The sequence below is a fragment of the Rutilus rutilus genome (assembly GCF_951802725.1).
Source record: "Rutilus rutilus genome assembly, chromosome: 13".
NCBI classification, from domain to species: domain Eukaryota; kingdom Metazoa; phylum Chordata; class Actinopteri; order Cypriniformes; family Leuciscidae; genus Rutilus; species Rutilus rutilus.
This window is the reverse complement of record NC_140218.1, coordinates 26,559,888-26,585,057: the sequence shown is the minus strand read 5'-3', so window position 1 is coordinate 26,585,057 and position 25,170 is coordinate 26,559,888. Positions and strand designations below refer to the sequence as shown.

At 37.5% G+C, this 25,170-nt stretch overlaps 1 protein-coding gene across 2 annotated transcripts in view; it reads left to right on the top strand.

Annotated features, from left to right (window-relative positions):
• The window catches only part of plxnb1a (plexin b1a), an 80,359-nt gene that overhangs the window by 51,602 nt on the left and 3,587 nt on the right, over positions 1–25,170 (top strand). The window contains exons 6-37 of one of the 2 annotated variants that reach the window (XM_084428917.1): positions 490–590; positions 708–843; positions 1,546–1,702; positions 3,128–3,236; positions 4,957–5,065; positions 6,076–6,756; positions 8,209–8,343; positions 8,490–8,612; positions 8,947–9,040; positions 10,258–10,424; positions 11,944–12,095; positions 12,277–12,382; positions 13,078–13,214; positions 13,576–13,755; positions 14,851–15,037; positions 15,151–15,393; positions 15,487–15,663; positions 15,755–15,903; positions 16,031–16,131; positions 16,219–16,436; positions 16,561–16,739; positions 16,888–16,954; positions 18,272–18,418; positions 18,610–18,775; positions 18,989–19,092; positions 19,209–19,293; positions 20,384–20,556; positions 20,646–20,806; positions 20,886–21,033; positions 21,134–21,198; positions 21,292–21,367; positions 24,864–24,938. In XM_084428917.1, the coding sequence (XP_084285043.1) occupies positions 490–590; positions 708–843; positions 1,546–1,702; positions 3,128–3,236; positions 4,957–5,065; positions 6,076–6,756; positions 8,209–8,343; positions 8,490–8,612; positions 8,947–9,040; positions 10,258–10,424; positions 11,944–12,095; positions 12,277–12,382; positions 13,078–13,214; positions 13,576–13,755; positions 14,851–15,037; positions 15,151–15,393; positions 15,487–15,663; positions 15,755–15,903; positions 16,031–16,131; positions 16,219–16,436; positions 16,561–16,739; positions 16,888–16,954; positions 18,272–18,418; positions 18,610–18,775; positions 18,989–19,092; positions 19,209–19,293; positions 20,384–20,556; positions 20,646–20,806; positions 20,886–21,033; positions 21,134–21,198; positions 21,292–21,367; positions 24,864–24,938 (4,908 nt within the window). Of the gene's footprint in view, positions 1–489; positions 591–707; positions 844–1,545; positions 1,703–3,127; positions 3,237–4,956; positions 5,066–6,075; positions 6,757–8,208; positions 8,344–8,489; positions 8,613–8,946; positions 9,041–10,257; positions 10,425–11,943; positions 12,096–12,276; positions 12,383–13,077; positions 13,215–13,575; positions 13,756–14,850; positions 15,053–15,150; positions 15,394–15,486; positions 15,664–15,754; positions 15,904–16,030; positions 16,132–16,218; positions 16,437–16,560; positions 16,740–16,887; positions 16,955–18,271; positions 18,419–18,609; positions 18,776–18,988; positions 19,093–19,208; positions 19,294–20,383; positions 20,557–20,645; positions 20,807–20,885; positions 21,034–21,133; positions 21,199–21,291; positions 21,368–24,863; positions 24,939–25,170 lie in introns of both variants that reach the window. The other variant, XM_084428916.1, reaches the window with a different exon arrangement.

The window sequence follows — 25,170 nt, the reverse complement described above, 5'->3', positions numbered from 1 at the left end:
CTTATTCAAAGAACCAGTTCTTTATTTACCTTTGCACTACAAACAAGCAGAGACGGCCCAAAATGTGTGCACTTCATTCACGATAGAGGTGGGCGGAGCTATGATGTTTGACTGACAGTTTGAGGATCCAATGGAATTATGAGGATCAGTCATGTCATATATATATATATATATATATATATATATATATATATATATATATATATATATATATATATATATATATATATATATATATATATATATATATATACGGTAGTATAGTGAACAAATATATAATATATATATTATACAATATATACACTGAACAAATATATATATATATATATATATATATATATATATAAATCACCAAAAATAAGTGGAAAAGTGCAGATTTAATGTGGGTCATGAGCACACTCACTCACCCGTATGCCTGGAGTGAAAACTCTGGGTCATCCCAGTGTGACGTGTGAATAAGTGATTTGTCCTGCTGTGTCGTGTGGTCAGGTGGAGAAGAGGCCAGTGGCAGAGTGTGATAAGCACACGGATTGCACCTCCTGTCTGGCAGTGAAAGACCCTTACTGTGGTTGGTGTGTTCTTGACGGCCGGTGAGTTTCATCTTGTAGTTTCGGCTTTGGACTCTGTAGTTTTCAGTTTATTTTAGGAGTATTTCTCTCTATCTGTCAGTTATCGTACGTGTTTCTTTTTTCTGCTCACTCCTCCAGGTGTGGGATGCGTTCAGACTGTAGGCTGGGCTCAGTTGAAGGTCATTGGCTGTGGAGTTTTGATGAGCCGCAGCAGCAGTGCTTGAAAGTGGATTCGCTGAGCCAAAATAACGCCAGCCTTGGAGAACAGAAAATGGTATAAAATCATTCAATCATAAATGATGATGTTGTGAGAATTTCACCATCAAAATTCAGTCCCCCTTCAGTCCTAAAGGAATTCCATTGACTGATTAGAAATCCTACAATGTCAATGATGTTTTTATGGTTTTGAAAGAAATGTCCTATGCTCACCAAGGCTGCATTTATTTCATTCAAAAATACAGTATAAACACTAATATTGTGATATTTCATTAAAAATTCAAATAACTGTTTTCAATTATAATATATTTTAAAATGTAATCTATTCCTGTGATGGCAAAGCTGAATTTTCAGTCTTCAGTGTCACATGATCCTTCAGAAATCATTCTAATGTACTGATTTGATGCTCAAGAAACATGTCTGATTATTACTGATGTTGAAAACAGTTGAGCTGTTTCATATTTTTGTGCAAATCAGGATTAAGAAAACAATTCAGGATTCTTTGATGAACAGAAAGTTTTGAAAAATAAATAAATACACATTTATTTGAAATTTATTTGAAAAAACGTTATAAATGCCTTTACTGTCACTTTCAATATATTGCATCCTTGCTTAATAAAAGTATTAATTTCTTTCAAAAAGACCCCAAACTTTGAACAGTAGTGTATATGACATAATAATCCCAAAGCTATATATATGCATGGTTTTGTATGGGCAATGATTTTGAGACTACAACCATGACTAATGTTTCTTTCTTTAGATCGCTGTGGATGTTCTGGGCTTGCCCAGTCTGTCAGAGGGTGACATGTACTCGTGTTTCTTTGAAGACGCTGAAACAGCTGCTTCAGTCCAGGGCTCCACGGTCACCTGCGCCACTCCTGAGGCCCACAGACTTCCACCTGTACAACAGGGAGAGGGTAAGACAACCCTCATGCAAATGATGTTTGGCTTCCTTGAGTCATTCCCTATGAAAACTATCCTTAAAGGTAGGGTATGGGATTTGCAAAACGGCCGGCAGATTTTGAAAATACACAACTCAAATGGTCCTACCTTCTTTCCTCCAACGCTGGCCCTGACTCCACCCATTCGAAGAACATGGGAGGGGGATGGGGGGAGGGGGGTATGGTACGACCGTTTGATTGACGAACTTACTGTCCAATGATTCTAGGTGGTCTTGGAAATGATTGGCTGGAGTTTTTCGAGTCCTGTCAGTTCCACAGATGATTAAATTGCTTAATTTTCATTTCAGTGCTTCTAACTCAGTAAGTGGGTTAGGAATAGGATTTCAAGTGATTTTGAAAAAATGGACAAAAAAGAGAATCACATACCCCACCTTTAAGGAACTGGTTTACATGTGTAGAAACCTGTGTGTGAACCGTTTTATGAGTTGGGAAATCTTTGTTTTTTCTGTGATTGACATTCAAGAACCAATCGATTTAATATTAAATATAGTATTAAATATAATTTCAGTCCAAGATTGACTTGCCTACCACAGTCTGGGGATTTTTTACAAATAAATTAATACATTTATTCAGCAAGGACTCATTAAATTGATGAAAAGTGACAGTAAATATATTTATAGTATTATAATGCGATGTTAAGATTTCTATTTCAAATAAATACTGTTCTTTGAACTTTCTATTCATCAAAGAATCCTGAAGAAAATTATTATGGTTTCCACAAAAATATTAAGCAGCACAACTGTTTTAAGCATTGATAATAAAAATAAATGTTTCTTGAGCAATCAAACCAACATATCAGAATGATTCCTGAAGGATCATGTGACACTGAAGACTGGAGTAATGATGCTGAAAACTCAGCTTTGATCACATGAATCACATTTTAAAATATAGAAAAGAGTCATTTTAAATAGTATTAATATTTCACAATATTACTGTTTTATACTGTATTTGTCAAATAAATAGCAACTTGGTGAGCATAAGAGATGTCTTTTAAAAACATTAAAAAAATTCTGACCAACTCCAAACTTTTGAACATCCCTGTACAATCACACTAGAATTCTGGTCATGTTCTGGTTTCACTGACTTCCTCTGTTGGTGTGTGGAAGCATTCCACTAGAATGTTAATGATATTAACTGAATGGGGAAATAAGCTGTGGATGGTGTCTCTAACTTAAAGTCGGCATGAAACTTCTATTATAAAAAATAATTATGGGCACAGATATAAAATAATTTGATAGATTCGGCAATATTCCATAAAAAAATATGAATTGATCATTTTGATTTCATGCTGACTTGTTTTTGTGACCATGAAGTTCCAGTGCCATGATATCCATTTAGCCATTTGAGCTAGACTTCTCTCATGTTTATCCTCTATAACAGATTCTGTGTCCGTCACACTGTCCATGCGCTTCCGGACTGTCACCGTAGCGAGCGCAGACTTCACCTTCTACGACTGCTCTGTGGTGCAGCAGCTCTCGGGCAGCATGCCGTAAGTCACATCAACTCTCTGTGTTTTAACTCCACACAGCTAAAGCAATCACAGAAATACAGTCCTTTTTATTTCATTCTTAAAGAGATAGTTCTCCCTAAAAAATGACAATTCTGTCATTATTTACTTACCCTCATGTCATTCCAAACTTGTAGCACTTGAACTGTTTTTGTCCAGTGAAAGTCAGTGGGATATGGAAGCTTGTTTCCGGCACCAAAAAAAAAAAAAAAACATAATTGTGAATGTAAGTTATAAAGTCAGAATTGTGGAAAAATCCATTATATTTTTTTCCCATAGGGATTTAAAACGTTTTTGATAAAGCGTTATAAGCCATGAACCAAAACAACCAGCTATATGAGCTGAATCATAACATTACAAACTCTGAAATCTGAAAATCTGACACAAATAAAAAGGTACAAGACTGTGTACTTAACGTCTTTAGCGAGGGAAAGAACTACAATCCTATGAAGCATTGCAAACAGCATAATGGAATTAAAAATGATGGAGAAATATAAAACTGCTCTATATATACACACAAATATTGAAGTATTTTGAGAACTTGGAGAGCTCAACTTGAATATGTAATTTGCGGTGCTTCATGTGAGTGGGAAGAGCTAAAGAGCTGTGTAGGCCTGTGTAGGTCGACTCTCTGATTGATGGAATGTTCTGTTCAGCATCATAACTAATGTAGTTTTTCATCACGAATTCCGCTGTTCAACAATTATTTTAAAAATAAGTTGAAATAATGTGGGCTGACGGCTTCAACAGAAGCAAATATCGGCCATTAACAACCTCGTAGCTCACAGTAGGTCGGTTTTTAAAGGTTTATAAGTTATCGTTAAGAATCAGTTTCCCTGTGGAGAAAATTGAGTTTTTACTTCTGGAACCCGACTGTTGCACTCAATTGTAAGACGAACACTCGCAATAGTGAGGAAAAAAATTCATAATTGCGACTTCATATCTCACAATTTGGACTTTATAGCTCTCAATTCTGAGAAATAAAGTCAGAATTGTGAGATGAAAAGTCACAATTACCTTTTTTATTTGTTTTATTCCGTGGTGGAAACAAGCTGCCATAGTGGGGTCCACTGTTGTTTTGGATTCCATTGGCTTTAATTGTATGGAAAAACATTGGGGACAAAAAAAAAATATATATATATTTTTTACTATACTTTAGTGGGCAAAATTGTACCATTGCATAAATACATGTAAGAATGTTTTTAACCATTTAGTGTCATGCCATCATCATCATCATCATCATCCAAGAGCAATATTAAAACATCCATTGGTAAGTGACTGTCATGCGTTGAAGAATGTCCCAGAGGCGTGAGAGGGGCAGGGCAGCTGTCTCTCTCTCTCAGGACCTTAGTAACACGTCCCTGATGATTTAACAGCTGTTTCCCACATTCCACCATTCCACAGCCCTGCCATATCCTCTGCCCTGACCATCCTCCCTTACCCATACACCCCTGCAGACAGCCGCTGATGGGACGGCTCTCCCTGATGCTGTTTTGATTTGCGATGTGGGAACGCTGTGAACTCGGCTCTATGTTGTTTGATGAGTTTAGGGGAGTCATGTGTAATTCTAGAGCTCAGCTATTTTGGATGCAGGGCAGCTTTACTGTCTTCATCTTAATGCTCAGAGGGGTGTAGATGGGTTTAATTAATGCAGTCACTCCTAACTTTCGGCCCATTATTTTCTGTCTTGTTGTGTTTTTAGGTGTAGTGGTTGTGTGAACAGCCGTTGGAAATGTAACTGGTGCATCCACCAGCATGTGTGCACTCACCGGTCCACGTGTGACCGCGGTGCGATCATCTACAACCAGAATGTAAGTTTTTGGTAGTATGTGAAGTCATATCAGTGAGTTTTATATGCTGTGTGCAATTGTGGTACAGTCCAAAAGTCTAAGACCAAGAGTGCATATTTTGCATAGGTCTAATTGAAAATAATTTCTTAGCAAATGTGTGTTTAAGTATTTATATCTACACTACCATTCAAAGGTTTGGGTTTGGTACAATATTTTTTTAAAGATGTCTCTTATGCTCACCAAGGCTGCATTTATTTGATCACAAATACAGTGAAAACCGTTGTGAAATATGACAGTTTAAATTAACCAGCATCATTACCTTCAGAACTCATTCTAATATGATGATTTGATTCAAAATTATCAAGGTTGAAAACAGTTGATGAATATAAAGATTAAAAGAACGGCATTTATTTGAAATTGAATTTTTTTTAAACATTATAAATGTCTTTACAGTCACTTTTGATCAATTTAATGCATCTATTAATGCTGAATAAAAGTATCCATTTCTTTTACAAAAAATCTTACTGTCCCCAAACTTGAACTGTAGTGTGTGTGTATATATATATATTTTATATATATTTGTTTTTTTTATCAATTATTTAATAAGCATAACAATGTGTATGAAAAGTTGAATTGAATGTATACGTATTAGATTTGTCCTAATTTTTATTTTTATTTTTGTACAAATTTACATAATTGATTAGTGCAAGTGCAAAATGGAAAATATTTCTTATTCAATTTGTCATTCATTTTCTTTTGTTAAAACAAACCCGTATTTCTAGATTTACTTGACGTTTTAAATTGGCCATATTCAATATGGTCTCAGACTTTCGGACCCCACTGTATGTGTTTCCAGTTCCTTTTTGCTTTGAATAACCTTTTTGTGGTTCCTATATGTAACACTTGCTTGTTTGTTTTATGATTTTTGATTTAGTTTAATTCCGTTCATTGTTTATTGTTTGAGTTTATTTCAGTTGCCATTTATTTAATTTTTCCCCTCATTCTCTCTGTTGTCCTGTTTTCGTCTAAAGTTCATGCTCCCCACATCTGCTCCTCAAACAATAAAAGACTTTGACGCGTACACGTATACCACCTCAACACCCACGACAACAACCCTCTCGACCACTGAGGTTGCCATTACAAATGAAGTCATTGTCCTGACCACCCCTTCAGTGACCCCTCCCACTACACCAGAGCCCACTGCCGCCCCCACCACACCTCTGGAAACCACAACCCCACTCACCGATGCACCCACTACCCCCAACCACGTCACAACGTCCTCCATGCGCCCATCCAGTGCCACTACAGAGTCAACCGATTCGTTCACAGACGCAACGACCCTCTCACAAAATGGCTCTTGGGTGGAGGAGCGCATCCAGGTAGGTTTGCTGTCGACACCGACCCCGCAATCATACGAAGAACTTGTGGGACATTCATCGCGTGAAGAGGCCGCTGAAGTGACGCTGCCCGCATTGAGAGCTGGGGAAGTGGTGACAATGGGGCCGTTGAGTGAAGCGCTGCCCTCATCTACCACTGAAGTGGTCACCCTCTCGCAGTCGGAGATGGATATAGATGCCCTCATAGACACGGGCGTCCCAGTGTCGTCAGCCAGCGCCCCCTCTGGCGACGGTGAGGCAGGGCCTGATTCATCCGATTTCCCCCTCGCTCCAGACACAGACTACCAGTCAGACTCGGATGACCTTTTCCTCCTGGTGAGTGTGGTTCCTCGGGGGAACTCTGCTCGCATGTTGCGCTGCAGAGGCTGGAGGTTAAGCATTCCTAAAGCGGAAATTATATGCGTGAATGATGGGATGTATAATTAAATAGATGAAAGCAGTTCTGCTCTATTACTAATTTAACCATAATTATATATTAAAGGCATGTAATGTCTCAACATTAAAGGGATGTTCTGGGTTCAGGAAGATGTTGATTTGCACAGAAATTCATTTTGACTTATCTATCAGTTTGATAAAACAAGTTTACAGTAATGCTCTTACAGTTTACATGGATAGTTCACTACAGAAAATGAAAATTGTATGACTCACCCTCATGTCATTCCAAACCTGTTTGACTTTTGTTCTTCTGTTGAACATGGAAAAATATATTTTGAGAAATGTCTCTGTGTTTTTTTGTCCATGCGATGAAAGTCAATGGGGTCCAAACATGTTGTTTTTGACCCTATTGACTTTAATTGTATGGACAAAAAGATTTTTTGTTATGTTTCACAGAAGAAAGTAAGTCACACAGAACGAAAATGAAACGAGTAAATGATGACAGAATGTATATATATTTTTTTTGTTTTGGGTTTTTTGGATTAACCTTTGAAGACAGATCAACTGTGAGCTGCAAGGTTGTTAATCAGTGGTATATGCTTTTCTTAAAGCCATCAGGCCATATTATTTCATCTTAGTTTTAATCCAATTAACAGTGGACTGAATTTCTGGTAAAAATAAATAAATAAAATAAACCTACATTACCATGATTCTGCAGAGAAATCTCCACCAAACAGGGAATCAAAGCAAGCAAATTGTGTCATAAGAACGCTTTAGTGCCAGCCCAATCCCATGAAGCACTGCAAATTATGTTATCTAGTCAGTTTCCCTATGCTATCAAACTACTTAAAAATTTTTATGCATATTATTATTTATAAACATATTTTAATCAGTGGTTTTAAATGTAACCATAGTTTTTATTCTGATTACATCGTTCACAATGCTTCATGGTATTGTAGTTCTTTTCCCCATTTAATGACGTTAAGTACACTGTTTTGTACCCTTTTGTCTAATTTTCCAATACCTTTTTGTGTCAAATCAATTTTTTGTAATGTGATTCACCTTGTACCTGGTAGTTTGTTCATGGCTTTTCATTCTTTAACAAAAAAATAAATAAATCCCTATGGCAAAAAAAGAATGAATATTTGAATGAACAATGAGTGAACCCAGAACATTTATTTAATCGTTTAATTTGGGTCTGGTGGCTGTTCCCCATTTGTCTTTATTTGTCCATTTTGTTTTTTGTCTAATCTGTGTCTAACACACTCACTTTTGTTGTTCTGTCAGTCTGTGTTTGCTAAATATAGTAGAAGCTAATATTTATTCCATGTCTGCTACTTTAAAGGCAGTGGTGTGTGTAATGAAGTGTATTGTCCATCTGTGTGTGATAAGGATGAAGAGAGTTTACTGATGAGCAGAGGTTCTCACGCCTGTCCGTGTGTGGAGAGCATCCAGGGAAGCTCTCTTCTACCTGTCAATGTTGCGAGGAAGATCACTCTGGTGGGACGCAACTTACACCTCTATCAGGTGATGCAACGTCTTGAGGCTTGTTGGAGCTTGATAGTCTAGCATGGTCAGACTGTGACTATGACTATGATCATAATGTCTGGTTATGCTCACTTAGCAACATTTATTTGAAATATAAATATTTTGTCTGTGTGTTTTTTTTAAAGGATAAAGATCTTGATTACCAGTGTGTGTTGGTGATTGAGGGCCAGTCAGTGGTGGTGGACGCTTATGTGGAAGTGGACGACACTCAGCCATCTCTGTTCTTCATTACCTGCCAGCTACACCAGGTCCGCGAGCACAACCTAAATGCGACTTTAAAGTGGTCATCAATAACTGCTAGCAAATTCAAGCTATCAATATGCTAAATCATGCTAGCAACATGGTAAAACATGTTAGCAGTGTGTTAAAACATGCTAGCAGTGTGTTAAAACATGCTAGCAACATGAAAACATACTAGCAACATGCTAATCATGCTTACAAAATGTTAAAACATGCTAACATGTTAGATCAGGCTAGCAATGTGTTAAATAATGCTAGTAGCAATAGCAATAACTGTTACATGCCTGTGTAAAGCTTTGTTATGGTATTTCAAATGATTGTGATTGTTTCTTGGTTTCAAAGTACTCCTACTCTGCTGTCGTGGAGGAATACAGCAGCATGATCTCAGTCAGGAGGAGGGATTCCTTCCACATGGATTACCCAGCGGACCTGCATGGTACGTTATCCATTGTTTGTGTAGGCCGGCTCTTAGCTGTTTTGAATGTGCTGTTTTCTGTTTGGCCATGTACACAATGTTAAGTTTCAGGACAACTGCATTTAAAAACAGAAGTGAGTCCCCTAAATTATTGTTCTGTGTGTGTATAGAACCCGACTATCTCCCGAAACTAGTAGTAACCATAGCTATGTCCTGGCATCTCATGTGTTTGGTATAAGCTAGAGCTGTGGAATATAATAGTTTTTACGATGCAGCACGATGCCAATGGTGAATGATTCTGCATCAATGCATAAAAACAAAACAATCAATTTTTTATAAATGTAATTAAATAGGTATATCATACATATTAATGTACTTATTGTAATAAAATAAAGTACTCCTATTAATAAATTGCATATGTCCTTGTGTCAGCACTTGTGTCTGACGTTCATAAATAATGTATAATAAAGCAGATATTTGGGCACTTTTTTGAGAAAAGAACATGTATGAATGAAAAAAATTTAGTGCAGGATGTGCTTGATGTTAAAAAAGAGTTGTTATGTGCAATAAGCCATGCTGACTGACAAAAAGCCTTGCTCTTGACTGAATAACTTTTGTAAAATAAGACATATAGAGAATTTAAGCTGTCTATCACTTGCAAAGCTTGACAACTATCCTAAGACAACGTGTTAATTCATGCTAGCAATGTGCTAATCATGTTAACAACATGCTAAAACAAGTTAGCAATGTGCTAATTCAAGTTATCAGTGTTAAAATCATGCTAGCAGTGTGTTAAATAATGCTAGCAACCTGTTAATTCGTGTTAATAACATGATAAAACATGCTAGCAGTGTGGTGAAACATGTTAGCAGTGTGGTAAATCATGCTAGCAACATGTTAATTATGCTAGCAACGCGTTAAATCATGTTAGAAACGTGCTAATTCATGTTAGCAATATGCTTTTAAGTTAATTAAACTTTCAGAAAAGGCTTTGTCAAGCTAACATCACATTTTGTTTTTAAATTGTACTCATCTAGTTTTTAATAATACACTAAAGACAATTTTTTAATTTGATTAAATTTCTGTAATATTTCTTAATCGGATGCTTCTTTTAAATAGACTGAAGTAATATTACTGAAGTGCATTAACAGGATAAAGCACTAAAAGGTGAATTGACAGCCCAATTTAACTGCAGTGTGTACGTGGCTGTTGTTTCACATGTGTTTTTGTCTTTGCAGTGCGGCTGTATAACTGCTCCGTGGGCCGCTCCGACTGCAGTCGCTGTCACACGGCCGATCGCGAGTACGGGTGCGTGTGGTGTGAGGGCTCTCGCTCCAGCTGCGTCTTCAAGAGCTCCTGCACCGGCCGCGTCCAGCAGACCTGCCCTGCACCTCACATACACACGGTGAGGGACATTCCTTCTGCTAGCTGTGAGCCCTTCACATAGTGATAGTTCACCCAAAAATGAAAAGTCTCACTATTTACTCACACTCATTCTGTATTCTTTTCCCTCCATATCATACAAAAAAAGATTTTTAACTCTTTAATTTTTGTATGAACTGTCCCTTTAAGAAATTGAAATAAAACGTGCCAGGCTAAACGGCATTGTAAGATTTTTAATCTGAAATATACATGATCATCCTTGAAGGAGTGACCCTTGTCCTTTAAATGTAGATGTGGTTCTGTTTCTCACCCTGAGGGGCCGGCCTTTCCGTGCTGACCTGTGTGTTTGTACAATAATTGTTTTGTCTACTGGATTTATAAATCAGGGCATATCAGTTCACAGTGAGGTCGCATTTGTAGGCCGCATACGTCATTGAGGCTGCTTCATTTCAGTAAACTGACCACTACATTCCAAAGTCATTTAGAAATTACAAGAAGTTGTGCTTCACTAAGAATAACGGTCAATTTAATAATGGTTACTGTTATGAAATAAGACATCCGTTATGAAGTATGCGACCTCTGGAGGAGGATGCAGCCTTCGAAATGAGACACAGCAAATATTTCACCTGACACGGTGAACTAGATGACATTTGCGTGCAGTGACGTAAGCTTCTTACTGAAGAAAACGTGAGTAATGTTGCGGGGGGTGTTGTGGTTGTTAGTTTTTCAAGAGATTTAAAGCACTGTTTTAAAGAGTGTGCATGTGCGTACGTGCTCTAGTACGAAGGGTTAGGGTCATTCTTACGTCTAGTATGTAAGAATGACCCTAGGATAGCCCTAACTGAATCTGGAAATAAAGCAATATAAAATGAGATTTAGTCCTCCGATGTAATGCCTGTAATTTATAGCAGAAATCTGTCATTAATTCAATCTCATACAGATTCATTAGAATAAATTATTACTCCACTACCTGCGTGACATCCTTAACCAACGTGGTTGAATTACAAATTTGCGACAATATGGTTTCGGGAAACAGTCGTGACGAGCTAGTTGATTTCTTCAACGATGCATCATACTATGGTAGTTAAGCAAGCGGGTTAAGTAATTGTATGGGAAACACAATCTACTCATCCTGTGTTAGAGATTGCAAACCAAAATTGGACCAATCAGCTGCGAGTAAAGTGACATAAGCCACTCCCCCTGTATATCTCTCGATTTATTAAGCAGTTTATAATGAAAAACATTTAGAGACAAAATTACCCATCTTTTGCTACTAATTATTTATTATATTTATAATATATGAATTATATTTCTGTATCACTCATATAACATTTAAAGTGTTATAATGTTTCAAAATATTAGTGTTTTTACTGTATTTCTGATCTAATGCACCCTTTCAGAACATAAGAGACGTCTTTCGAAGTCTCGATTCCCTCATGCAATGCAAATTTATGGGATTTTATTTTCACCTGTTATATCATTGGGTAGATTACTGATTTACATACTGATTACATTGATTACTCATTTGTGTTTTATGGCAGATTGAGCCTCTTTCTGGTCCAGTGGAGGGCGGCACAGTGTTGACGGTGTCTGGCTCTAATCTGGGTCAGAGAGCTGAAGACATCCAGCAGTCTGTGACTGTAGCAGGCGTCCCCTGCACCGTCATCCCGGACAGATACGAGGTGTCCTCCAGGTAAATCCAACAGCAGTGGATCTGAGTGTTTCTGATCTTGTGTGAGGGCTTGCTTGCTGTATATTACTAGCCTTTGTTAATGACATTGTATTAATGGCTTCAGGCGATTGAGTTCCACAGTGTGATGAAGAGTATTGACCCACTGCACTGATTAATGGGAGGTCTCTTTTGTGCCTGTTAGCATTGTTTGTGAGACCACAGCGAGCGCAAGGGAACTGAGCGGGCATGTCTCGGTGCAGGTTAAAGGCGGAGGAATCGGGCAGTCTGCCCAGCGCTTCCGTTACCAGGTAACCATTAATCCATCATGCCACTAAGGGATAACAGTGGTTTAGCAAGACTGAATGATATGCAAGGAATTCATTCAGTGTTTATTAAAGGCAGGGAGGTATTTGACTGTTTTTAAACACTGCAAAAATGGAAAATTTTCTTAGACTGTGTTTCTGTCTTGTCCTCCTTAAAACCTTATTTTATTTTACTGTGGTGAATTAAAGGATGAAATATAATTAGATTTACGCTTCAAACAAGGGAAAAAAAAAACATTTTGCCATTTAGTTAAGATATAAACATTGATGTCTGTGGTAGCAAAAAAAAAAAAAACGTTTGAAATTATCATTACATTATTACACCAGTAGGTGGCGACAAGACAGTTAAAAAATTGATTTGTCATTGAATAGTTCATTCAAGAGATTTGTTCAAAAACACTGATTCATCCTATAATGAAACAAGTGAAATTTGAAGTCGTTGAATCGTTAATTAAAACCGAATTTTTTTTCTTTTTGTTTTATTAATTCAATATTTTAGCAATTAACATTTTGTCTGAACCTCTATCGTGATTCTCAATTTATCCAGAATTGTGCTCTACTTAAAATATCTTATATGTGTTATTCAGGTGCTTTAATAGGATGAGATCCTTGTTACAGCACCACATGTATAAGGCAGTGTTTTCTGACGCGTGTGCGTGTTCTGTTTTCCTAAACTCAAGGACCCTGTGTTATTGGGACTGTCCCCTCTGAAAGGCCCAATGTCAGGCGGCACATCACTCACCATCACGGGACAGAACCTTCTGACGGGCCGTGCCAGTGAGATCAGCATCCTGATTGGTGGAGTCCCATGTCACATGTAAGTGACTGTGTAGAGCATCGTCCTCTACAGCAGTCCAATCGGACAGAAGTCATCAGTAAATCTCATTATGATATCATCTCGACCACACACACACACACTATCTGATATCATCACAACTGATATCATGTTAGCTGATTATGTCTTATACAATTAATCATCCTTCTGTTAAAGATGGTACTTGATGTGTTCTGGTGGTAGATCCCAAACAATGAGTTATGTCCTAAATATATCAATTCATAAATCTAATATGCTCCCTAAAATTCACAGGATTTTTTTTGTGTCTGATTTATTCCTGTTTAAACTTGGTAACAATACATTAGATTGATCAGAGTTTTAATACAGTCTGTGGTCCTAACAGTTCTCCTGAGCAGTACAACAACGAACATGTTGAATGTGTGACTGGAGGGAGTAACAGAACCGGAGAGAGTGAGGTTAAAGTGCGGTTTGGTAGAGCTCAGCGCCATCTACAGGAAAAGATGTATCATTACACTCCAGACCCCAATGTGACCCATGCTGCTCCCTCCAAAAGCTTCCTCAAGTAAGGAATTTGATATTTTTACAACTTTCTTAATAATAATTATTTATTTTTTTAAATAAAATTTACAAAAGTTATTTAGACTCATTTTTGAGAAAATATATTGTCTATTTTTCATTAATGAATTAAAGAAAATGTAGTTCAATTTAGTATAACATGCTATTTTGCCAATGGAGAAAAACATTTTCTCTGGTAACAAGTGTTTTACAATTCAATAAAGTAAATATATCTTGTTTTAAGGATTTTATTTAAAATTGCATTGTTTTATTTAATTTAATTTTACATCCATTTTCCAATCTGCTTGTCCTACACTCTTAAAAATAAAGGGTCCAGAAGGGTGTTTTCGCAACTATGACATAGAACCATTTTTAGTTCCTCAAAGAACTTTTCAGTGAACAGTTCTTTAAAGAACCATGTTTTTCTTAGTGTGAAGGACATATTAATATTCCAAAGAACCCTTTTTCCACTATGAAGAACCATTTGTGCAACTAAAAGTTTCCATGCATGTTAAAGGTTCTTCATGGAATCATAAATGCTAATAAAAGTTATTTTTAAGACGGTATGAGAGCTGGAGCATATTTTATTTTATTTAAATAAAAATGTCTCAAAAGCTTCCCATTTAAAGAGTGATATATTTACTACTCTAAAATACTTATGCTTTTTTTTTATTTTGCTTTTTTTTTATGTTTATAAAGTTAAATAAGAAATTAAGACTTGGTAAGTAGGACCTATTTATGTCATTTATGTAAATGTATGCTGTAATGTGATCATATATTTATTTATCTGTCAAATGTCACTATAAATTTTCTTTTTGGACTGGGCTGTTCTCAAAATTAAAGTCATTCTTTTTATTTCAAAAGCTCAAGAAAAATATTATTTCTCATATTAAAAACCCTTTATTGTAATTTACAGAAACGTTGTAGGTAGATATTATGGTTATTTTAGACATGCACACCAATTAACAAGTGAATGTTATTTTTTCCATCAGTGATTTTGAAATAAAAAAAAATGCTATTATTATTATTATTATTATTATTATTATTATTATTAGTCTGCATACATGATACCCAAGTCATTTATCATCTGTGTTTTTGTAAGCGGGGGCCGTATCATTCGAGTGTCTGGCCAGCATCTGGACGTGGTTCAGGAGCCACGTATCCTCGTGACCCTGACCCCTCTGGAGAAGAAGAGGAAGAGGAGGAGGAGTGCGGATCCTCTCAGAAGGGAGCGTCGAATCGTCCCAGAGCCGAACTGTCCGGATGATAGCCTCTGTGTCGTCAAACAGGTAGAGTTCACACAAGTGAGTCTGCGCTTGTGCCTTCTATCAACAAACCGACCAGCATTCACCGGTCAGTTATTAAAATACAGTCTTGTTTCTTCATGTCCTGTTCTGATCAGGTGGAGGAGCGGTGCACAGTGAACAGCTCGACTCTGATCCTGTGTCTCACTCCGGAGGTGGGACCCGAGGCCCTGCACGCTTCCGTCAGTGTGCGTTTCCTCCTGGATAACCTCCACTTTGAGTTTGAGGCGGTCAGCGGCATCCCCTTCAGTTATGAGCCGAATCCGGTCCTTCACACCCTCAATCAACACGACCCCAGCAAACCCTTCCGCCACAAACCCGGCAGCATCATCTCTGTGGAGGTCAGTGTGTGATTTGTTATTGTTATTTACACACTTGAATGGCCCATGGAGTGCACACAAATGCCAAGCACTTTATCTGAATTTGGATTCTAGGGGGAGAATCTGGACCTGGCTATGTCTAAGGAGGAGGTGGCCGCTCTGATTGGTGATGGAGAATGTGCTGTGAAGACTTTAACCAGAAACCACTTGTACTGTGAGCCCCCGACACAGCAGCCGACAGTGGCAGCGTACAAGAAACGAGAGGCCGCCGAAACGCTTCCAGAGTTTACCGTACGCCAGCTTACATCTGAACCGGTTTGGGTTTTGTGGTTTTTCCCCAGTGATACAGTATTAGAATCTGTTTTTGTGTGTGTTTGTGTAGGTGAGGATGGGGAATCTGAACTTTTCTCTGGGACGGGTGCAGTATGATTCTCAGAGCCCCGCTGCCTTCCCTCTAGAGGCCCAGGTGGGAGTCGGGGTGGGAGCTTCCATCGTGGCTCTTATTGTGCTGGTCATCGTGCTCATATACAGGTATCATGCAACACTTACTAATGTTAGACATACAGTAGTGACCAAAACGTGATGCCCGGACTAAGAAAATCTTCACCCTTTGTTTAAATATTATAAATAAATGTGTCTGTGTGTGTGTGTTTAACAGGAGGAAAAGCAAGCAAGCACTAAGAGACTATAAAAAAGTCCAGATCCAACTGGAGAATTTGGAGACGAGTGTCCGAGACCGCTGTAAAAAGGAATTCACAGGTTAGACGCTCCCACACAAACATCAGACTTCGCCTGCATGCTTGAACTCCCTTTTAATCATAAACTGTGTGTGTGTGTTATGTGCAGATCTGATGACTGAGATGATGGATGTGTCCAGTGATCTCATGGGCTCTGGGATTCCATTCCTGGATTATCGTAAATACTCAGAGAGGATTTTCTTCCCGGGTCACCGCGATTCTCCACTGAGGCGGGATCTTGACGTACCCGCCTGTCGCCGGGCCACGGTGGAGCAGGGCCTGGTTCAGCTCTCTAACCTGCTCAACAGCAAACTGTTCCTCACCAAGGTAGGCTTTCCTTAAACCTGTGAGAGAGAGGGTTGTAATATTCAAACAACCCAACTAGATTATATGGACCATTAAGGTTGGCTGTGTCCTCATCTCATATACATCACATTACATTTCCCAACAGTTCATTCACACTCTAGAAGCCCAGCGAACCTTCTCTCCGAGGGACAGGGCGTATGTGGCCTCACTCCTCACGGTGGCGCTGCACGGCAAGCTGGAGTATTTCACAGACATCCTAAAAACTCTGCTTAGTCACCTGGTGGAGCAGTACACCACTAAAAACCCCAAACTCATGCTGCGCAGGTCAGTAGTGATGAGGACATTATCATTAAGTCCCTATTACTCTACGTTGTGATCACAGAATGTTAAATCACATGAACAGGATGTAGATCTTTTAAATGGATTATTATGGCACCTTTGATTCTCAGTGGAAATCTCTCATCTGTTGTAGGACTGAGTCTGTGGTGGAGAAGCTGTTGACAAACTGGATGTCCATTTGCCTTTACACCTTCCTCAGGGTGAGTGATGTTTGGTTTGCTTTGAGTTTGGCTCAAAAGAGTAAGAAATAAATACAAAAAGCTGGAAGAGAGAAGATAAAATAGAGGAAAACATGCCAATGATTGTGATTAAATATGTGCCGATGGCCTCGTGGGCAGTGCGCCGACATATAGCGACAGTGCACTTCAGGCGACCCGAGTTCGAGTCCCACTCTGTCTCCCACTTTGCTTCCTGTCTGCTTACTGTACCTATCATAATAAAGGCAAAAATGACTAAAATAAATCTTTAACAAATTTAACTAGTGCATAGATAAAGTAACTTGGATTGAATAATAATAAAATGAATAACAATGTATATGTTTTTTTAACTGTTGTTACAGACTAGGTAGGTTTGAGCAGAAGGTCATCTTTAACCCTATAAAGCCTACTGTATCATATTTGATACGCAAAATTATCATTTCTTTTGTATCGGATTGATAGTTTCTACTGTTTCAGCAATTAAAAGGCCTTTTAGTATATTCTAAAAACGTCCACCCTTTTGTTGTGAAATCTTAAATCGTAAAGTAAATGTAGAAATAACTTTTATGTTGTTTGTATTATTTCAAGATGAATATTTAGTGCACTGAAGCAACTTAGATTTACTTGATTATCCATACATAATTTTTAAGAAACATCATGTTAAAATGTGAGTATCAAATATGATACATCAGGCTTTTGAGGAAGCTATATTTTACAGAGCTTGGTAACACTTTATTTTAAGGTGATGTAGCTACATGTTACTACATGCACTTACTATAGTAATAACAGTAAATAATGCATAATTACAAGGAACTAACCTAAACCAAACGCTAACCGTAACTAAATGTAGTTAATTAATAGTAGTCAGTACTTATTTAACTACGTACAATGTAACTATGTCACCTTAAAATAAAGTGTAACCCAGAGCTTTGATTATAAAACTAAGCTTTTAAATATAATCTTAAGACATATTAATGGGAGCTATAGAATGACAACTGATATTTATATGCATATACTGATCTCATTGATTTACCCTGTTTTTTTTTTTATATGAGCTCCATATTCTCACTATTTCATACTATATGAGCCATAAAAGCCTAATATGAAATGCAAAAACACATGCACTTTTTTTTTTTTTTTGTCTTAAGGTTCAATATATATACAAACTATTCCATTTTTAAAGAATGTGATTTTTCTGACTATTATATGTCAGGCTTTACAGGGTTAAGCAAGATAAATAACTAAAAATGAATATTTCATGTTTCACATCCATGTATTGATGCATTTAGTAAGTATCCATGTTTCTTTGTCCTATGGCAGGATACAGCAGGTGAGGCGTTCTACATGCTGTTCAGAGCAATAAAGCACCAGGTGGATAAAGGCCCAGTGGACGCGGTTTCAGGCAAAGCCAAATACACACTCAATGACAACCGACTGCTGCGGGAAGACGTGGAGTACCGCACTCTGGTGAGACACACACAGAGTTTGAGACAGAAATCAACTGTATATGAAAGTGTCATGCATTATCTAGACTTTTATTCATGTATTATTCATGTTTCTGCTCAATGGTATACATTCACATATGATGTACAGAATCCTAAAAGAGAATAAGGACCTTTTTCATGAGCAGTAAAACATCTTTCCATGTTGTTCCATAGACTCTGAATGTCCTGGTGACCAACGGAGGTGCTGGTGAGTCTCAGACGGTCCCCACCAAAGTGCTGGATTGTGACACTATCACACAAGTGAAGGAGAAGATTGTGGAGCAGACTTGTAAAGGCATGTCATACACCCAAAGACCCTCCGCAGACTCTGTGCATCTGGGTAAGAGCGTGTTAAACTGATATAATGTTTAAAAAACCAAGCTAATCATTACAAGAAATCACTATATTTATTACTTAAAATACTTAAATTTACTAAAATAATACAATTAAATTAAACAATTTGTGTTAAAATATTTATTTAATAATGAATATGTATTTAATATTTAAATAATATAATAAAATCCTAAAATTCCTGTAATCCTGTGTTTTATAGAGTGGAGGGCGGGAACGGCTGGTCATCTGATCCTGTCAGATCAGGACTTGACGTCAGTGGTTCAGGGGTCCTGGAAACGCCTCAACACTTTACAGCACTACAAGGTCTCTCAAGTTCTTCCTCAATCTAAAGACTTCAATTTGTGGAGTGAAATCTTACATGCTGATTTTTAATTTTTTATTTTTTTGAGCCATTGTTGATTTGTAAGTGTTTCCTGCAGGTCCCAGATGGTGCCACAGTAACACTGGTGTCACGACAATCCAAGCAAATCCACCACGACAGCCAAGACTACATACCAGGGGAGAGTGAGTTTCCTTGTTTTTCAGCACAACGTGGAGTTTAGTTTTTTTTCACAACTTCCGAACAACAACACAATTTACCACAAGTTTAGAGGATAGCAAATAACAAGCGAGCTTTGAAAGAAGAAAATGGGATAAGACGTTCCAAAGCCACGCCTCCTCCAAAACACATGAACATTCACACAGCCAGTGCAGAGTCTTGAGGCGGAGGTATGCAATACATAGGTTGATAGGCAGGTAGGACATCCTATCATTACATTCGGACCGAATGCAATGATTGGATGAAAAGTTTTTGGTCCAGAGACTTCCACAGAAGATATGTAAAAATTATATATATATTTAGACCATTTTAATTATTGATTGCTATTAGGATGTGAAGAGACTTTCAACTAGTATAACAAAACAGTGCCTATCCTAGCTTTAATATACAATTCAGTTGATGTGCAGGTTTGCATATTCTGTCTATTTTACAACAGTAGTTTTACAAATTTTCTAAGCTCTTCATTTTTTTTAACTGAAGTGTTAAATAATCATTTATTTGTTATTATAGTAATACTTTTTGGTTTATTTGTTACATTGGATTATCCAATTACAGAAATTAAAGTTATTATTAAAAAGTTTGGGGTCAGTGAGAAGAAGAGTAATGTTTGTAGGATGCTAAATTGACCAAAATAACAGTAAGACATCTATGATTTCACAATGTAACATGCTGTTATTCAAGCTTTCTATTCATCAAAGCATCCTGAATTATGAAGCAGGTCAACTGTTTTCAACATTGATAATAATAAGAAATGTTTCTTAAGCAGCAAATCAGCACATTATAATGATTTCTGAAGTAATGCCTGCTAAAATAATTCCATTAAAAAATATATTAAAATAGAACATAATTGTAATAATATTTCACAATATTACAGTTTCTACTCTATTTTTGATCAAATAAATGCAGCGTTGGTGAGCATTAGAGACTTTTCTCAAAAACATTGAAACAACAAATTTTCTGAATGTAACACATAATCCAAACCAAAGTAATTATAAGAAAACCATTTGGTCATAGCGCTATTACAGATGTTCTCACATGCTTTCTTTCCTCTCCCAGAGACCCCGATGTTGGATGATGGAGACGAAGGAGGAGTGAAGCAGTGGCACCTGGTGAAGGCAAACGAAGAGGCGGAGCTACCCAAGCACAGACGGGGCAGCCTGAGAGACAAAGAGCGTGAGAGAGCCAAGGCGATCCCAGAGATCTACCTCACACGCCTGCTGTCTGTGAAGGTACCGCACACACACGCCACACAGTCACACTCCACTGGCGATCGGGGCAGACGGAGCACTGCATCACTTGTGTTTACTGTGCGTTTTAGGGGACGCTGCAGAAGTTCGTAGACGATCTGTTCACTGTGATTCTGAGCACCAGTCGGCCGGTTCCCATGGCCGTGAAATATTTCTTCGATCTGTTGGATGATCAGGCCGCACAGCACAACATTACAGACCCAGAGACAATCCACATATGGAAAACAAACAGGTTGGTAAAAAAAAAAAAAAAAAAAACCTTTTTTTTGTGTGTGTAATGTGGTCACATCTTGTATTTTGGCTTTCTGTAGCTTGCCGCTAAGATTCTGGATCAATATCCTGAAGAACCCTCAGTTCATCTTCGACGTTCAGGCCTCTGACAATGTAGACGCAGTGCTGTCAGTCATCGCTCAGACCTTCATGGACTCCTGCACTATAGCCGATCACAAACTGGGCAGGGTAAGTGTGAATGAAGCTGGACAAGATGGATTGTGGGAAGAAGACGCCAGATAGAAAGACCAGCTGCTAATGAGTTTGGTTCTGTGTCTTGTACATACAGGATTCCCCAATCAACAAGCTCCTGTACGCTCGAGACATCCCACGATACAAACAAATGGTGGAGAGGTGAGTTTGATGCAATTTAATGCTTAATTCCTGTACAATGACATTATTTTGCATAAACGTACTTACACTACTTTGATGATTGTATTTTATTAGATATTATTCAGATATAAGACAGACCATCCCTGTCAGTGATCAGGAGATGAACTCTTCTCTTGCTGAACTCTCTAGGGTAAGCTGTGGGATTTTTACCTCTGCTGTGATACTCAGGTTACCATATTTGCCTTTTTTTTTGTGAATGTTGTGATTCTCTGTAAAGCTGGGAATGTTTTAAAGGGGACCTATTATGTTTTTGGGCTCTAGTAGAATATGGGATTAATATCCTGCCATGATTCAAAACTGAAAATAAAGTTCTGAAAGGTTGAAACTAAGTGTTCGAAAACTCAAAATCTTACAAAAAAAGTTTTGCAAGATCGAAAAATAAGATTTGCAAGTTTGCAAAATGTAAAAAAATAAAAATATCTCTGCAAACATTGTTGTTTTTGAGATTTCCTCCTTCAGAACTGCAAAAAAAAATTTTTACGTCTTTGCGCAAACAATTTTTCAGAGTTTCAAATTTGTCAGTGTTCTCCCACTGTATTAGTTTGTTTTCCAGGTTTGAAACCTTGTAAATGGTGATCTGAAAACTGGTGTGCGAATGTGTGAAAAAAAGTTTTGAAACTCTGAAAACATAGTTTTGCAGGCTTCAGAGTGGTAAAAAAAAAAAAAAATCTCTGCAAACATAATTTTGTTTTTGAGTTTTCCTTCTTCCGAAGTGCAACCCTCTTTTTTACGGTGTTGTGCAATCATTTTTTCAGAGTTTCGAATTTGTCAGTGTTCTCCCAGTGTATTAGTTTACTTTCCAGATTTGAAACCTTGTAAATGGTGATCTGAAAACTGGTGTGCGAATAGGTGAAAAAAAGTTTTGAAACTCTGAAAACTGAGGTTCGAAAGGGCGAAACTTATTACATTACATTACATTTGCACTCCTATTGCAGACTATTTTTTCAGAGCTGAGTTTACAACACCCACTTTGCGGAGATACGCACACACAGTTGCGAGCTTGCGACTCACGTGATTTGTGGCAGCGTTGTCACGCAGCTCTGCTCTGAAACTCTGAAACTTAGACTGAGCGAAAATGAAGCTTCGCAACCTTGCAACTTAAAAAAAGCCTGGAGGGAGGGCCTTCTGCTCTTGGCCAATGCTTTGCTGTCTGCTGACGTACAGTCCAATCACAAGTCGTATTTACTGGAAAGGTGGGATTGACCGACAGCTCCGCCAATTACGAAAGAGCACAGGATACACAAACAGGATGCACAGCTTTTTTTAAAGTTTATTTTATAAATTATCTTTAAAATAGAATATTCTGAAAATGTGACATTTTTACTGATTCACATTGGTATCAAAATAGGTAAAACACATTTCAAAGTTACATACACCATTATGTTTTTGTAAAGATCACATTAGTTAACTGTAGGCCTATTTTCATGTTGTTTTTCTCTATCAGATTATAACAGATTATTATTTGATAACACCATTCAAAAGAATATTCAACATGAATGCCCCATTATGTTTTATGATTATTTTTTGTTTTTTAACTCCAATTGTATTCATACAACTCCAATTTTATTGGCTTTTTTTTTTGGCCAGCAGCAGTCATTAAACAAACATAAGATACACATAATATACACAAAATATATTTTTTTAATTTTTGCCTCATGCATTCATGTTGAATATTTGATACCAAAGCAATGTTTTTTTTTTTTTTTTATGCTTGTTTTGCATATTAAACTTTTTATAAATGCCACCTCTGATGCAGTTTTCTCTGCAGTGGGAAAAAACGTTTTTGTTTATACTAGTCAATTTGATTGGTAAAAGCAATATAGTGACTTAAAATGTATAGAATTTGACTTGAAATATGACAGTTAGGGGGAAATTGCCTTTATAAAAAAAAAAAAAAAAAAAAATGCAATGCGAATCAATTTAAGATTATTGGTTCAGAATAAATTATTTTTACAACACAAAATTGAACAGTTTACTGAAGTTAGTTATTGCACCAATACAGTACTTGAGATTTTATTATAATATTAGGCCAATGTACATGACTGAGTCGCTCGCTGCGTGAGGAGAATGAGTCGCTCGCTGAGGAAAGTGAGTCGCTCGCTGTGTGAGGAGAGTGAGTCACCATCTGAGGAGAGTGAGTCGCCAGCTGATGAAAGTGAGTCGATCGCTATGTGAGAAGAGTGAGTCGCCAGCTGATGAAAGTGAGTTGCTCGCTGTGTGAGGTGAGTCGCCAGCTTAGGAAAGTGAGTCGCTCGCTGTGTGAGGAGAGCGAGTATGAGAATTTCGTCATTGGCGGAGCTGTCGGTCAATCCCACCTTTCCAGTAAATACGACTTGTGATTGGACTGTACGTCAGCAGACAGCAAAGCATTGGCCAAGAGCAGAAGGCCCTCCCTCCAGGCTTTTTTTAAGTTGCGAAGTTGCGAAGCTTCATTTTCGCCCAGTCTGAGTTTCAGAGTTTCAGAGCAGAGCTGCGTGACAACGCTGCCACAAATCACGTGAGTCGCAAGCTCGCAACTGTGTGTGCGTATCTCCGCAAAGTGGGTGTTGTAAACTCAGCTCTGAAAAAATAGTCTGCAATGGGAGTGCAAATGTAATGTAATGTAATAAGTTTCGCCCTTTCGAACCTCAGTTTTCAGAGTTTCAAAACTTTTTTTCACCTATTCGCACACCAGTTTTCAGATCACCATTTACAAGGTTTCAAATCTGGAAAGTAAACTAATACACTGGGAGAACACTGACAAATTCGAAACTCTGAAAAAATGATTGCACAACACCGTAAAAAAGAGGGTTGCACTTCTGAAGGAGGAAAACTCAAAAACAAAATTATGTTTGCAGAGATTTTTTTTTTTTTACCACTTTGCAAGCCTGCAAAACTATGTTTTCAGAGTTTCAAAACTTTTTTTCACACATTCGCACACCAGTTTTCAGATCACCATTTACAAGGTTTCAAACCTGGAAAACAAACTAATACAGTGGGAGAACACTGACAAATTTGAAACTCTGGAAAATTGTTTCCGCAACATCGTAAAAAAAAAGTTGCAGTTCTGAAGAAGGAAATCTCAAAAATAACATAATGTTTGCAGAGATATTTTTATTTTTTTTACATTTTGCAAACTTGCAAATCTTATTTTTTGATCTTGCAAAACTTTTTTTTGTAAGATTTTGAGTTTTCGAACACTTAGTTTCAACCTTTCAGAACTTTATTTTCAGTTTTGAATCATGGCAGGATATTAATCCCATAGTAGAATAGGTTTGAATGCTTGAATGGTCAAAAAAGACATTATCTGCAAAGTACAGTGTGCTCTGATTGGTCGGCTGGATCAGTGTGTTGTGATTGGTTAACCGCTTCAAGCGTGTTTCGAAAATGTAACGCTCCTTACCATAACAGCGAGTTTCAACGCACTACTAACTTAAGGCATCCAGGCCTCATCCTGTTTATTTTGCGTATGCCTTGGGCGGGAATTATTTAAATGAGGAATATTTTGACTATTCTGGACACAATGGACACTAAAGAATGTTGAAAATGTAAAAAAGCCATAATTAAGTTTATGTATCAATCCTTAAGTCAGGCACTTCAAATATATTGATTATAATCGATGATCATCTGCTGTGCTTCCCTTGCAGAACTACTCTAATGAAGTCAATCATCTAGTGGCATTGCATGAATTGTACAAGTATATCAACAAATACTATGATCAGGTGAGAATTTCTCTCTCTCTCTCTCTCTCTCTCTCTCTCTAACTATATATATATTCCCAACATATATAACTATATATATATATTCCCAATTCTCACTAACAAACTATTAACAATGACTTTTGCCTTAATAAACTCCTAATTACTGCTTGTTAATAGTTAGTAAGGTAGTTGTTAAGTTTGGGTATTGGGTAGGATTAAGAGAAGTAGAATTAGGCATTAATATGTGCTTTAT